Source organism: Emys orbicularis, chromosome 3 (assembly GCF_028017835.1).
Source record: "Emys orbicularis isolate rEmyOrb1 chromosome 3, rEmyOrb1.hap1, whole genome shotgun sequence".
Lineage (NCBI taxonomy): Eukaryota > Metazoa > Chordata > Testudines > Emydidae > Emys > Emys orbicularis.
In genome coordinates, this window is record NC_088685.1 from 71,676,687 (window position 1) to 71,692,990 (window position 16,304).

Below are 16,304 nucleotides of genomic sequence, written 5' to 3' on the forward strand. Positions count from 1 at the left end.
GATTGAAAAAAAATTAATCGTGATTAATTGCGCAGTTAAACAGTAATAGAATACCATTTACTTAAATATTTTTGGATGTTTTCTACATTTTCAAATATATTGATTTCAATTACAACACAGAATACAAAGTGTACAGTGCTCACTTTATATTTATTTTTGATTACAAATATTTGTGCTGTAAAAAACAAAGGAAATAGTATTTTTCAATCCACCTCATACAAGTACTGTAGTGCAATCTCTTTATCATGAAAGTTGAACTTACAAATATAGAATTATGTACAAAAATAACTGCATTCAAAAATAAAACAATGTAAAACAGCCACCATTCCAGAGGACACGCGTCCATGCTGATGACAGGTTCTGCTCGATAACAATCCAAAGCAGTGCAGACCGACACATGTTCACTTTCATCATCTGAGTCAGATGTCCCCAGCAGAAGGTTGATTTTCGTTTTTGGTGGTTTGGGTTCTGTAGTTTCCGCATCAGAGTGTTGCTCTTTTAAGACTTCTGAAAGCATGCTCCACACCTTGTCCCTCTCTGATTTTGGAAGGCACTTCAGATTCTTAAACCTTGGGTCGAGTGCTGTAGCTATCTTTAGAAATCTCACACTGGTACCTTCTTTGTGTTTTGTCAAATTTGCAGTAAAAGTGTTCTTAAAACGAACAACATGTGCTGGGTCATCATCCGAGACTGCTATAACATGAAATATATGGCAGAATGCGGGTAAAACAGAGCAGGAGACATACTATGCACCCCCAAGGACTTCAGTCAACATTTAATTAACGCATTTTTTTTTAACAAGCGTTATCAGCATGGAAGCATGTCCTCTGGAATGGTGGCCGAAGCATGAAGGGGCATACGAATGTTTAGCATATCTGGCACGTAAATACCTTGCAATGCTGGCTACAAAAGTGCCATTCAAACACCTGTTCTCACTTTCAGGTGACGTAAATAAGAAGCCGGCAGCATTATCTCCTGTAAATGTAACAAACTTGTTTGTCTTAGGGACTGGCTGAATAAGTTGGACTGAGTGGATTTGTAGGCTCTAAAGTTTTACATTGTTTTGTTTTTGAGTGCAGTTATGTAATAAAAAAAATCTACATTTGTAAATTGCACTTTCACGATAAAGTGATTGCACTACAGTACTCGTATGAGGTGAATTGAAAAATACTCTCTTTTGTTTATCATTTTTACAGTGCAAATATTTGTAATAAAAATAATAATATAAAGTGAGCACTGTACACTTTGTATTCTGTGTTGTAATTTAAATCAATATGTTTGAAAATGTAGAAAAACATCCAAAAATATTTAATGAATTTCAGTTGGTTTCTATTTTATTTGTTGCATCATGTGCTACCTTTTCAAAAGATGGAACTTCTGCTAGATCTGAGATGTGTTCCATCTTTTTTGGTTCAGTTATATCCTTTACAACCTTGAGCCCACAAGTGCTTACGCTTGTGTTTAATTTTTAGCAAGTGAGCAGCCTCACTGACCTCCACTGGACTACTCAGTTACCTAAAGTTAGGCATGTGCATAAAGGTTTTCAGGATCAGGGCTTTACTGTGAAACCAAATATGTTGCAGGGTGGCTGGCCCCTTTATATGAAGCAGGTCCCAGAACCCCTGTGCTAGAACAGGTGTCCCAGTTTGGCCAATTAAAAGGGCAGGGCAGCACCTGGGTCTGTATAGAGGCAGGCAGGCAGTAAGGAAGGGATGGTGGCAGAGGAGGATAATGGGGGTTGGGGTCTGGGTCCCCCAGAAGAAGCTACCAGAGTCCCCTGGGTGCGGAGGCAGTGGGAACCTGCTGAGGAGAAAGGTTAACCAAACACAGAAGAATCCTGCAGTAGCACCTGAGGCGGGTGGGACTGAAAGATGCAAAAGGGAAAATCCCCTGGGAGCTCTAGCCTAGGGTGGCGCTGGTTTTGTGCTTTGCTTATGTTTGCAAAATAAAAGTGTGCCTGAAAAGCGACTCCGGATGTGGCAGTAGGTCCTTTGTGGGTTAAGAACAAGCCAGCACCATTTTATGAGGGAATATATAGTACCCTATTGTTTTGAGGGAAACTCTGCTGGCTTGTGGACATCTGATAAAAGTGAATTGACAGCTGAGACACAAAGTCAAAAAAGCTGATTTTTTTTTAATTGTTTGGATTATTTGGGTTCTTTGGTAACATCAAAACCTGTTTTTAATCTGTTTTCTTTTAGTAACTCCAATAGAGATTATTAATTATTTCTTATGCTATTAAGTTATACTGAGGACCACTATAACTTATGAAATGTTTTACACACAATACATCAATTTGACATTCCGGTCCCTCGTAACCCTGTAGCTCTTCCTTCATCTTTTGATCCATTCTCATCTAAGAAGCTATAGTTCAGGTCTTTTTCCTATATATGCTTTAAGAAAATGGATCTAAGAAAACCTTTTTTCTTTAACCCTTAATAAGGCTCAGATCTCATTTTAGCAATAATGTATTAACAGATGTTCATTTTTCAGACAGGAGCTAATTCTCAAAGTTTTTTTGCATAAATGGATACATTTGTAGATGCTGCAAAATATCATGTATTAATTGTTATGGAGTGATGCTCTGCAGTTATGGATTCAACTGAGTTTCTAAGTTTTATTACAGCCTGATTTTGACTGACACCCTCCCCCTGCCCCGAACCCTCCCAAATGAAACAAACTCACAACAAAGCCAAATTAGTCTCCAAATCAGGGCCCGATGTAGGGTATTTTCCTGCACAATTTGGAGTGAATTGGACAAAGCTTCTGAATTGTGACATCCTAAAGAGTTTCAAAATGTCTTCTTTTCCCCCCACTTTATAGTAAAAAAAAAAAAATCTGAATTCAGGAGAGAAATAAAACTTAATGTACTTGTCTCCCATGGCATAAATCTAGTGCAAACTCAAATTGATGTCTAATTCAAAAACAATGTTCTTGCAATGTTCTGTTTTTATATATAAAAGTCAGGTCAAAGAAGAGTTCTGTGTAAGCTTGAAAGCTTGTCTCTCTCACCAACAGAAGTTGGTCCAATAAAAGATATTACTTCACCCAATTTGTCTTTCAAATATCCTGGGACCAATTTGGCTACACTAACACTGCAAACAACATGAATAAATGCAGCATTGTTTTTGTTTGCCTTCTCGATTTTGAGACTTTAGGGTGCACTCTGGTCAGATATTCAAGATTTCTCATCAACTATGAGGGCTAGAAACGTACCTTTTTAGAAAAATGAAAGCTGAGATTATTATGTAATCACTTGACTCCAGGAGCTGGGGCTTTAACACCAACACAACCAAATATAGTGAGAACTGGCAATGCTGCAAGGGCCCAGGTGGGGAGAAAGCTAAATGACTTGTTAAAAAAAAAACAAAAAAAAACATAGAAACCCTTCATGATTATCAGAAATCCTGAAGCATAAGAAATTCTATTAAGAAGTTGGATGTTTCTTTTTTCTGTCTGTCAACCCAAGAGATGGATGAAGCGTCCCCCTTGACTGAAACTCCACCTTTCAGAATATTGAAACATTTTGGAACTGTTTTTTTCCTTTAGTCAAATGAATTATTTTCTAAGAAATGAAAAAAAGCTTAACAGGGTTGAAAAGCTTTTCTGTTCCAGAACCTGCAAAGATCTAACTAGATGGGCCTGAAAAGCCCTGAATTTTGGAAAGAATCAAAATCTTGATCCAAATGCTAATGTTGCACTTTGAGCTAATCTCTAGCTCTGATTTTTATCTCCTCTTGTCTTGAACTGTCCATAGGGTGTATCATTATGTATAATTTATTTAAAATAACTCCTCAGAAAATCCCCTAATTTCCAAGGGTATTTTGTGATGAAAAGTGAGCAACTGGGGCAAATTATACATAACTCCACAGAATTTTGTAAAGCTTTAAAATGTGCAGAATTAACTTAACTCCCTGTGGGCAGTGGGTAGGAATTCAAAGGTATAGAGACTAGAGTAAAATTAAACCCTATGCAGCCAGACAGCACAGGTCCTGTGTGTCACGTACCTCCTACTTAAGGTTTATTTTAAAGAATTAAGAGGGACCCAAACGGGGCACAGGTCTCCTGTTGACCCTCGGCTCAAGTGAATTTCACCTCCACAGAAGGCAGATTCTAGATAAGCTGCATCTTCACACATGCTCTTTCTATTCAGATCCCTTTCCTAATGGATGACCTGCCTCATGTGGTAGCATTGAAATTGCAGGTGTTTCAGTTCTCGCTACGGTTCTACCTCATGATAAAGAGCTGTGCTATAAAGCTGACATACTTGTGGTTTTTGTTAACAGTTTCTAATCACCAACCTCCATCACTTATTAAGAAGCACTTTCAGATAGCAACCAAAATCCTTGGTTTTGTGGGAGCACAGTATTGTTCTCGAGAATAACAAATGTTCTACAGAAAAGAGCATATAATCTTAGCAGTCATTCCTTCTTCTTCTGTTCTGCCTGACATTACAGTGGTGGAACAGTAGTTTGAGATCATTTACATAAGTTGTCAGACAGACACGTACCATATCCACCTCTGAAATACTATCCAGACTCTCAACTTGTACATCTACTCCCACAGGAATTGCAGGACCTGCAAAAAAGAAAAGAATTTAAAAAAAATAACCCCTGAGGCTAAAATGCACTCAAAAGGACAGAGGAAAATGTCTGTTTTCCTCTGGAATAGAAATCACAGTAAACCACTGTAAGAGATTGGAATTCATACCAAAATGCTCATTGTAACAGTATTTAGACTGATCCATTACTCAGTCATCCTCTAGCAGATTATTTTAGATTAGTGACTCCTTAAAACAATCATTAATATTTTATATTGCAACAGAGCAGTTTACAATTTATTTAAAATATGCAAAAAAACAACCAAACAAACAATTCCCCCCCTCCTGGAAAAAAACCCAAGATAACAAAAATCAAACAAACAAAAAGACACCACAACCATAAGTAATTCTAAAATACATGCCACCTGGTAAGGTCTATCCTATGTACTGCACAGGAGAAAATTCAATATGATAGGATGATTTTCGGTAAATGCATGAGAATATTTATATAAGTGAAAAATGGAACTAGTCCACTAGCCTTTATTAAACACACATGCATATTGTTCCATAATTGTCCACAATGGGGTTTCTGAAGCATCTGATACTGAGCACTGTCAGAGACGGAACATAGGACCAGATGGAACCTTGGTCTGATTAGTATGGTAATTCCTATGAGGTTTCCCCCACCCCCAATGAACTATAGTTTTTTTTATTTTAAACATTTGGATATGTTAACTGTGTACAGTGTATAGGCCCTTTGAACAGCAAAACGCCTCAGATTTGCAAACATCATTTAATTGCTGATGTATTGCAAACTATAAGATACAGAACACAGAGCCAGATCTTTGACCCCCACTAAAGCCAGGTCTATACTTAAAAAGCTAGGTCTGCCCAGCTACATCGCTCAGGGGTGTGAAAAATCCACACTCCTGAGTGATGTTGTTAAGCAAACCTAACCCCCAGAATAGACAGTGCTAGGTTGATGGAAGAATTCTTCCGTTTCCCTAGCTACCAGCTCTCAGGGAAGTGGATTAACTACAGCGATGGGATAAAAACCTGTTGCTGTAATGAGTGTCTACACTGAAGTGCTACAGCGGTGCAGCTTGTAGCCTGATTTGGGGTAGGTTAGTTGTGTTGATTTAATTTATCCACTTAATTTTATTTTCATTAATTAATTAATTAATAATAATTTTATTAATTTTAATAGTTTACTAATTATTGAGAATATTAATTAGTATGGGTATTTGGCTCGCCAATTTGTTTAGTCAGAAGATAGAGTTCGTCCTGAATCAGGCTTCACAGAGTTTAAAAAGGAAATTTGGGGTTGTGACAGGAAGTTTACACAGAAACAGATGTAGTCATAAAGACTTTTTATTAAAATCAATGAAGATAGTAAGTCAATGGTAAAACAATTAGAATTACAGAGTTACACTTGTATCACAATTCTTTAAGAGAATATAAGGCTATACACTGCAAAATGGATTAATACTCACACCCTGTTCTTGATAATAATCTGGTGCTGGCAACACCTTGGGCGTTTTTCACACTTCTAGTAAAGAAAGCTACTGCAAAGTGACTTGCTTTCTAAATTAACTCTATATGCCTTATCTAAATAAAATGTAAATGAGATTAAATCCCCTTTTAATTTACAGTCTTGAAAAGAATGAAGAATGACCTATCAATAGTTAATAGTCGTGTGGAAGATGAGTAGTATTGATATGTAGTTGAAAGGTGGAGGCAATGAAGAGTAGACAGGAGTAGGTAGATGGCTAGATTGCCTGTCTAATGGCAAACTGCCTGCCTTTTTATAAGGTATTTAATTGGAAATCCTCCCTCCTATGCCCATATTTCATTATTCCCCCACGGAAATGTTAGGGTAAACTTACCCATAGGCTAGTATGCATGTGCGTATGAATGACAGGTATGTACGCACTTGTGGTAAATACGTTAGAATGTGGGCAAAACCCCTCATTTTCCACCCCATTTTACTATTGGTCTAGGTAAAGGTCTCTAGACATCTGCGTGGGTGTTTGGCCTAATTTCACTTTTTCCTGGGAAGGGTCTCAAAAGGTGTTTACGCATTAGCTTTAACATACAGAGTTTAACCTGTAGGTAGGTCTCTTGCATTACAGCTAAACTTACTTTTAATATAAATCTATAAATCCAATACATCAAATACTTATTTTATAAGAAAGATATATTTATACAGACAAGCAGATTAATCCTTAGGGCTACAAGCTGCAGCTATGCTGCTGTAGTGGTTAAAGTGTAGAACAGTGGTTCTCAAACTTCTTTTTTCGTGGACCACTTGAAAATTGCTGAGAGTCTCGGCGGACCACTTAATGATCTTTCCAAATGTTGTTTGTACCATTAATTAACTATTGCAAAGCGCTTTGGATAAAAGCGCTATATTAAAAAAAACCTTTAATAATTAATGTTTTTTTGTTCTACAAATAAAAGCACACAACTCATATTTTAATATCAGTAGTCTTACCTTTCTAATGCGATGGATGTGCCCTCTCTCCCCGAGCTGGGGCTGGGAAGGAGTGTGTGTGGGGGGGTCTCTCTCACCACAGCAGCCACAGAGCTGAGGCTGGGAAGGAGTGGGGTCTCTCCCTAGCAGCCGCAGCCCTGGAGCTGGGGAAAGTCGCTTCTTTCTCTGGCCACCACAGCCCTGCACATCCCAAATGCCCCCTACCCCTCTTCTCATCCCCACTGCCCCCTCCCACCTACCCCCTATTCCCCCCAAGGCCACCACCTCACCTTACATGTGCATCTTCTCAAGGCTCCAGGCACCTAATTAGTGGAGCCATGCCTGTGCGGATCCACCAATTAGGTGGGTGGCCCTTCATTCTCTTGTGTGCGGCCACCCAGGCACGCACCTTAGAGGGAACTATCCGCGGACACCTGAATCGAGCTCGCGGACCACTGGTGGTCCATGGACCATAGTTTGAGAACCTCTGATGTAGAAGACATATCTTAAGTATGCTTTAAATCATTCCTCTCCTACTCCTGCTTTATTGAGAAGCGCTGGTGTTGCTTGATGCCTGGCTGTGGAAAGACAGGGGTCAAGACTGCGTGATCTCCGTTTGTGAATGGATGTCACCTCCTCCAAACCATCTGACAAGAGTCTGCCATAGTTTAGGAGCCCATCAGGAGCTGAGATTCAGTCCTGTGACACTCACTAGGAAACTGAGTGCATTTAAAAGTGAAGCAGTAAAAACAGACCTACTGCAAGATGCTGCTTCTTTTTCTTAACTGCCAATGAAAGTCAGAAGCTAGACTCTTACTTTTCATCACTCTCTCAAAAATGTTATCTATTTCACCCTCTCAGAATCTTGTGTTGCTATCAGATAATTCTATGGCATGATTAGAAGATGAAGGATGGTTGAGAAGGTGAAGCCCAGGAGTGGAAGTGATGAAATTTGTTCCCCTACTTCATCACTGCTAGTTCAAAATGATGATGGTATCTACCCTCCTCACAGGCATGTTGGGGGACTTTGGGCTTGATCCAAAGCCCATTAAAGTCAGTGGAAAGACTCTCAATGACTTTACTGGGTTTTAGACCAGGCCCTTGAACATTAATGTTTATAAAGCAGTTGAGATACTCAAATGGCAAATGCTACAGTAATGCAAAATATTATTATTATAATGTGTCCTATTATTGTGTAAACATCACCTTCTTTTTTGTATCTATTTCACTCATTGCCCTAGCACAGAGGTGGGCAAACTACGGCCCGCGGGCCACATCCGGCCCGTGGGACCCTCCTGCCTGGCCCCTGAGCTCCTGGCCTGGGAGGCTAGCCCCTGGCCCCTCCCCTGCTGTTCCCCTTCCCCCACAGCCTCAGTTCACTGCGCAGCCAGCGCGGTGCTCTGGGCGGTGGGGCTGCAAGCTCTTGCCGGGCAGTACAGCTGCAGAGCCGCAGCCTGACCCGGTGCTCTGTGCTGCGCGGTGGCGTGGCTGGCTCCAGCCAGGCGGTGCGGCTGCCTGTCCTGGTGCTCTGGGCTGCGCGGCTGTAGCGCCGCCAGCCACCGGTGATTCAGGCAGCGCGGTAAGGGGGCAGGGAGCGGGGGGGTTGGATAGAGGGCAGGGGAGTTCGGGGTGGTGGTCAGGGGGCGGGGTGTGGATAGGGGGCGGGGTGTGGATAGGGGGCGGTAACAGGGGGGTTGAATGGGAGCAGGGGTCCCGGGGAGCAGTCAGGAAGGAGAGGGGAAGTTGGATGGGGTAGCGGGGGGGCAGTCAGGGGCAGAGGTTCTGGGGGCGGTCAGGGAGAAGGGGTGGTTGGATGGGGCAGGGGTCCCGGGGGGGGCAGTCAGGGGGCGAGAAGCCGGGGGGGTCAGATAGGGAATGGGGGCCGGGCCATGCCTGGCTGTTTGGGGAGGCACAGCCTCCCCTAACCAGCCCTCCATACAATTTCAGAAACCCGATGTGGCCCTCAGGCCAAAATGTTTGCCTGCCCTCGCCCTAGCACTTGGTGTTCTTCTCTTTTAGTCCAGAGCCTAGTCCTCTCCAGAAAGCAGAGTTAATTTATCATGAGACAATTAAATGTCTGGGTAGTATTGAATTATGTTTTATTAACTTCCCACACAAATGCTGTGGAACCTTTCCTGTTACATTACGTCTAGGCTCCATAATCAAACTGTAACTGACAGAAAATTATTTGTAATCTCACCCAGTGGTTAATACGGAGCTATGTTGATGATAGAGCTGTTTCATAATGTAATTAATACTGGTTGAAATATGAACTAGACAATAAACTAGACAGTTAAACTGTGAAGGAAAAACTAATTATCCCTTTACAACTTGTCCCTGACCTGCAAAGGAAAAGCGTCTTCTTTCAAACAGTGAAAAACAAACTGCATTGCCAGACTTTGTTTGCAGTGTTGTAGTAGCCGTGTGGGTGCCAGGATCTGAGCGAGACAAGGTGGCTCAGGTAATACCTTTTATTGGGCCAATTTCTGTCATTTCTTTTGAAGGATTTTAGGGCAGCAGAAGGCTATATTTGGACCATTATCCCACTGGACAACAGAGCTGGTCCTGAGGCAAAACTGGGACAGTGCTATGCCATTAAGGCCCAAACGATGATACAAAATGTCAGATGGCCAAAAGCCATTTTAGTCACAATAGCCGTAATACCAGTCCACATGATTGTACCACCTCAGGAAGCACTGAGAACACCACTGCATACAATCACAGCAGTATCCCACACAGGTAGTTTGAGAATGGGTGGAACTTAAATTCTAAATTTAATTGAATGGCATTAAAGTCTTCAGAGGAAACGTACGTGGCAATTAAATGCCACTCTAGCCAGACTTCTCTAGGTGACTGAAACTTGCACCTAAGGGCTGGTCCATACACAGTTGTTTTACAGATTTAACAGTATTGGTTCAAAAACACATCGTTAAAATAATTCCAACTCCCTAGTGTGGATGCAGTTATACCAGTATAATGGCGCTTACAGTGGTATAACTTTTGTCATATATTTACCTAAATAAACTACACCAATATAAGCACCTTTCTACTCATATAACTGTGTCAATAATAAGGGGTTGCAGTGATTTAATTATAGTAGTTTCTAAACTGCTGTAGCTGAAGTGGTACAAAAACTGCATGTAGACAAGCCTTAAGAAAAATTAGGATGCCTAAAATATAATGTTGTACAGAAGGGTGAACTAACTCACTCCTATTAATTTTTAATCTGACCCCTTATAGCGTCTTAACAGAAGGAATAGTTTTACAGGGCTCAGGATCCAAGTTTTCACAGGTCAATTAGATAACACAGAGGAACATAGATATGGATGCACAGAAGGAGTTAGGCACCACCTAACTTCCTGTTTTAGGCACCTAAATCCCAGTTTGGGGATCCCATTGTAATAACAAAACTGCTGAACACTGTAAGCACCTAAATTCACTTGGCGCCTACCTAAAAGTTTCACAGGCACCTATGTTTCAGCCTCTGGGTATGCACCCTGCTGCCTCCCTCTTGGCATTTGGATGCCTATCTCCTGCCTAAACCCAGAGGGATTCACGAGCCAGAGGAAGATAGGCAGCTGAACACTTATCACATGCAGGTTCCGATCCAGTAGGTCTCCTTTTAGGGCCTTGCATCATGATAATGAAGGAGTGATTGTAGCAGAGGGGCTGGACCTAGGGTCTCTCAGCTACAGGTGGGTTCCCTAAACACTGGACTACAGAGACATTCCCACACACTTTCTCTCTCCAGCCCAATGACTGTTCCACTGTGGATAAAAACTTAAATAATCATTGGACATGAGAGAAAGAGAGCACATAAGAATGACTCTGCCGGCCAGTGGTTAGGGCACCCATCTGGGAGGTGGGAGACCTGGGGTCCTCCAGTCCCCCTGTTACAATCACTATCATTATTTTATCCAGTGGAACAGCTTCAGCAAGAGAGACTGAGGGAGCTCGACATACAATATCCCATAGCTCAGTGGTTGGCACATTCTTCCATGAGGTGGGAGACCCCTGTCCAAATCCTTTCTTCCCCTCTGGCAGAGGAACGGGGACTGCAACTTGGTCACCCATATCCCAGGCACGTGCTCCAGCCACTGGGCTAAACATTATAAGGCGGATCAGTGATGGCACCACCTTATCCTCTGTCCATTTTGTGTGGAACAATGCAGGCACCCAGGGCCGCCCGGGGGGTGGGGGGCAAGTGGGGCAATTTGCCCCGGGCCCCGCAGGGGCCCTGCAAGCCCTGGCCCAGCGGTGGGTCCGGGTCTTCGGCGGCAGGGGGCCCTTCAGTGCTGCCGAAGACGCAGAGCGACTGAAGGGCCCCCCGCCGCCGAAGACCTGGACCGCCGCTGGGTGAGTACAAGCGCCGCAGCTCCCCCGCTTTGCCCCAGGCCCCCTGAATCCTCTGGGGGGCCCTGCAGGCACCTAACTCACTCCCTCAAGAATCTCCTAAGGCACCTGACTCCAGGCTGCAGGTTCCTGTTTGTGGGTCGCTAAGCAGAGCTAGGCACCTCTCTGCAGCCTGGACTTAGGCACTCATCTTCATGAGAGAGGCGTGGCTTAGCACAGCACTCTGTCGTCAGCACCTCCCATTGGCTGGCTTAGATGGCTCCCCGCCCAGTGTGCTGGCTTTTGTTAGGGTGACCATATTTCCCAAAGAGAAAATGGGACACCCCCAGCCGCTCGCCCGAGGCCCTGCCCCATGCTGTTTCCCGTCGCTGAAACCTTGCCCTCCACACCACCCCTGCGCGAGGATGTTGCCGGGTTACTGGAACCCTGCAGGGCCCCACAGGAGGCTGTTGTCCAGTCGCTGGAACCCTGCAGGGATGCCCCCCGCATGCTGGAACACTGCTTCCACCCCCAGCCCTGCCTCCTCCCTCTGGGGGGCTGACATCTCTGCTCACCCCCTCCACACTGCACCCCACGTTTTTTTGACAAAAGTGGGCATTTTGTGGATTGCATGCTTAGTGCCTGTCTCTCCTCATTCATTGTGAATCGTAGTGGTGTTCCTGTGATTTTCTAGGTGCAAAAGTTAGGTGCTGCGATGCTCAGCATTGCAACGCCTAAGTCCCTCTGTGGATCCCACAGCTGGTGTCCTGAAAAAAATCCTATTCAGTAATGGAGGGCAGGGAGGATTAGGCCTCTCTGCTGCTCCCACTCTGCAAACCATCTGAATAATCAAACGGGTAGAATGAGCGATCTGCCATACACTGAAGAATCAGGAAGGGGAGGCCAAGCAACCAATCCAGAGGCTAGCCAGCCAGCAGGAGGTATCCTGGTGAGTCCCAGCTGCCTTCTCTGAAGGCTATGGCTCTCAGAGCTCTGGGGGAAATATGGGGGCTATGCTCTGAGAAAACACCACAACCTGTTGTGTGTTACCCTCATAGTCTGACCTGAACAAAATTAGAGTCACCGTGTGTAACATCCCCACTGAAAGCCCTGAGGAGTGGAGTACAGGTGCTAATCAGTTGTGTAATACAAATATGGCAGAAGAGATAAACAGCTAAAGAGCCCAGGATAGTGACAGGAGAGTGTATAACACATTGCAAGGAGTCACAGGACAGTCATGTTAATACACTCTTGGGCCTACTGCCTATTTCTGAATGGCCAGAGGGTTGTGATAACCATAGCCATTTAAACTGACTCTGAAGCATGCAATTTTACAGCCCTGTAGTCTGTAATCTGTTCCTCCAGGCTCCTTTCCTACAAACCTGTTGGCTATAATGCTGTCTATAATGATTCTAAGAGGAGAGCTCAAACATGCTGGAAACTCTCCTTGCAAGCCACCTCCTTCTGGCAAATCACTCTGGGATCCCTGATCCTAGGTTTCCTTGTCCCTCGCCTCCTCCATCACTTTGGCCATACACAACATTGTCACAGTGTATCCTAATACACCAGCAATACCCTGTTAACCTGGTGAAGGCTCGCTGAGTGTCTCAGAGCAGCATTGTTTCTGTGCTCTGGCTGTGACACTTTATAAAAGTGTAATGTAAACCAATATTGCTCTCTGTGTATCTAAAAGGCTTGCTCTTCACCATTGCTAGGCATTCACACAGAGGGGAAACTACCTCCTATCGCTCAAACCATGCTGGGACATCAGAGTTGTTGAGGACAAAAGAGCTGAGACAGGCACTTGGAAACCTTTCACAAGCACCTGGCTGGCAGCACACCCAGCATGTTCAGTGTAGAACAATGTCCTGCTTCTAAAGGCTGCATTGTTCACCCATGGAGCAATTCCTAGAACTGAGCGAAAGCCTGCAGCAGAGTTCCAGGTTACAATGTAATCAGATCCCGTCCTGATCGCTGGAAATCTTACACAGGTAAAGACTGCAGTCACGGATATGCTTGGTGTCTACTACGACAGGGGTTCTCAACCTTTTTCTTTCAGAGGCCCCCCCAACATGCTATAAAAACTCCACAGTCCACCTGTGCTACAACTACTGTTTTTCTGCATATGAAAGCCAGAGCTGGTGTTAAGGGTAGCAAGCAGGCAGTTGACCAGGGCCCCATGGCTCCAGGTTCTGCTTCAGCTCTGGGTGGCGGCCGGGCTTAGGCTTTCTGTCCTGGGCCCCAGTGAGTCTAACACTGGTCCTGTTTGGCAGACCCCCTGAAACCTGCTCGCAGACCCGCAGAGAGCCCCGGACCCCTGGTTGAAAGCCACTGTTCTACGGTATTTTGGAAGGCCTAGTGGCTGGAAGTGCCGTGGCAGAAGTGACCACTACAGACAGACAAAGAGTGTATCCGTAGTGCCACCTTCTCCGGGTCCTCCTTAGCTCATCATATGGGTGTACAATGGCTTCAGGAGTGAGCCTGTACCTCTGTATCAATTACACCTCCATGCAGCTGAGGAAGGTTCCACAGGGCTGATATATTTTACTGCAGTGCCATACTCCTCCTCTCCCTCACCACCTAAAAAGGAGTTGGGCCTGGAAACAGTGCAACAGGTAGGCTGTGCAGCAGCCCTTCATTGGCTGAGACCCCCCTTCAAACCAAAACCACATCCCTGCTTTCCTTCCATGCTCCCAGAAGCCTGTCCCATACCCTCCTCTTGCCCAGCTACCACAATTAGCTGCCTGTCTCCCTCCCAGCCCTGCAACATGTCTCACTCCAGCCCAGGCTGTCCTGTGTGCTTGGTGATCCTTTAGTCAGTGTGTAATAGAGGCTGAGGGTATTTGTATTTGTGTGAGCCAGTGTATAGATGTGAGGTGACTGGGTGAACTTGTTATGGTTCAGGAAGGCACTAGCAGGGCCGGTTCCAGGCACCAGCATTCCAAGCAGGTGCTTGGGGTGGCAGTCCGTGTATTTTTGCCACCCCAAGCAGCACGCCAAATTGCTGCTGCGGACGGCGGGGGCAGCCCGTGTGCCGTTAGGGCGGCACGCACATTTCCACGGCGGCAGCAATTTGGCGGCAGCTTCTATGTTCAGCTACCCGTGGCAGCAATTTGGCGGCTTCTGTCTTCTAGCTGAAGACAGAAGCTGCGGCTGAATTGCCGCCACGGTGGAAACGCATGTGCCGCCCTAATGGCACACGGACCGCCCCCGCCGTCCGCGGCGGCAATTCGGCGCGCTGCTTGGGGCGGCAAAAACAGTAGAGCCGGCCCTGGGCACTAGAGCAACAGCCCTTAGCTGCATGCATGGGACACCGCTGAAAATGCCTGGTTGACACTTATGCCCTTAACCACAGCCCATTCCCAATCCTTTGTGGTCACTTATACCCTTTTTTGAAAGGGCAATGAGTGCCCACAGGCCTCCCCTTAAGATCCTTTTAGCTGCTGATGCTTAGGACAATACTGCCTTTAAAGATTGCCACTTATTCAAAGAGTAAATACATGTAGTACTGACCATTGGAACTGCTTCAACATACCAAATATTTATGGCCTTTGATAAACTGAAAATGGCATCCTTCAGGTACAAGATAAAACCAGGCAGAGTTTTATCCGGCAATATAGCTGCACGCACAACTCCCGCTCCAGTCAATGGGAGTTCCACAGGCAGGAGGCCTGGGTAAAATGAATCCTCCATGAAGATAGTAAGAAACAGTTAAGCTATTTCTCTTTGTGGATCTAGTTGATTGTGCTCTCTTTAGGATCTAATCATGCAGTCAGAACCAAGTGAGTGGACCCCCTGCACCCATGTGGCGCTCCACTGACTTCAATGGGGCTCTGTGCAGTGCACATCTGCCCACATGCAGGGGGATGGTGTGCTTATTCTGTATGTTTGAAGGGTTTTTTTTTTTTTTTTTTTTTTAATTTCTTTGTGCTACGTGCTGCCAGTCTGACAGCCCTGGAGAGCATTCTGTTAATACACAGAATAGGTATTGTATGGGTAGTGGCAAATTTAGGGATGGGCTATCTCTACGAGTGAGTGGATTTTTCCATATGTCATTACTTGCCTTCTCATCTCAGACTGCTAACGGACATGCCAGCTAGTACCAAACACTTCTGTTTTTTAGATGTCTAGCATTTAATAAGGATGTGTTAAATGCATACACAGACTCTTCTATAGATTTACTGCTGTACTTCCTCTTCCTCCTCCAGACTTTGACCAGCCACTGTATACCTTTGGCAATTACAGTACAAGATATTTATTATAATAAATAATGGCAATATTAATGGACTGTCCTGAAACTGCAGACATTTTAAAATGAACTGAACATACTGGTATTGTGTATATCAAGCATTTGGTAATAAAAGCTTCTCCCATCAGGATGTATAATGGTATCCTGGATTTGAATGACCATCTGTCAGCCAGGAAGGGTAGATAAATTACAACATTCTTTAATCCAGCGGGTCATAAGAAAGCACATTCTTCTTAATCCTTTGCTCTAAAAGCTTGGTTTGCTGTCGCATACGACTGCAAGACTGTGAGCAAAACATTAACACAAAGTAGTCTAAATATTCTCTTAGTTTATAATAAGAGACAAGGTCAGCAAGTATTGTACATTAATTGATTACACACAAACATTGTCATAGTGAGATATAACTTTAGGATTTCACAGTAATCTAGAAATAAATGTTAACTGAACCTGGATATATTTTTACCAGTCACAGGTTCAGCTCAATACGAGGAGTTCAAAATCCATAAATGATGCCTTTATTTACATTCTCATGGTTTTGCTGAAAGTTATTTGGTGATTCTAGGAGGAAGGCCATGTTATTGTAAGCCACCTCAGTCATGAGAATGTGCTGTGCTGTAAATAGGGTGACCATATAGCGAGTGTGAAAAATCGGGACGGGGGTGGGGGGTAATAGGAGCCTATATAAGAAAAAGACCCAAAAATCAGGACTG

General features: G+C 44.2%; 1 protein-coding gene across 2 annotated transcripts in view; it reads right to left on the reverse strand.

Annotated features, from left to right (window-relative positions):
* The window catches only part of LOC135875929 (gamma-aminobutyric acid receptor subunit rho-1), an 83,906-nt gene that overhangs the window by 25,025 nt on the left and 42,577 nt on the right, over positions 1–16,304 (reverse strand). For both annotated transcript variants that reach the window (XM_065401013.1, XM_065401012.1), the window contains one exon: positions 4,511–4,578. In XM_065401013.1, the coding sequence (XP_065257085.1) occupies positions 4,511–4,578 (68 nt within the window). The remainder of the gene's footprint in view (positions 1–4,510; positions 4,579–16,304) is intronic.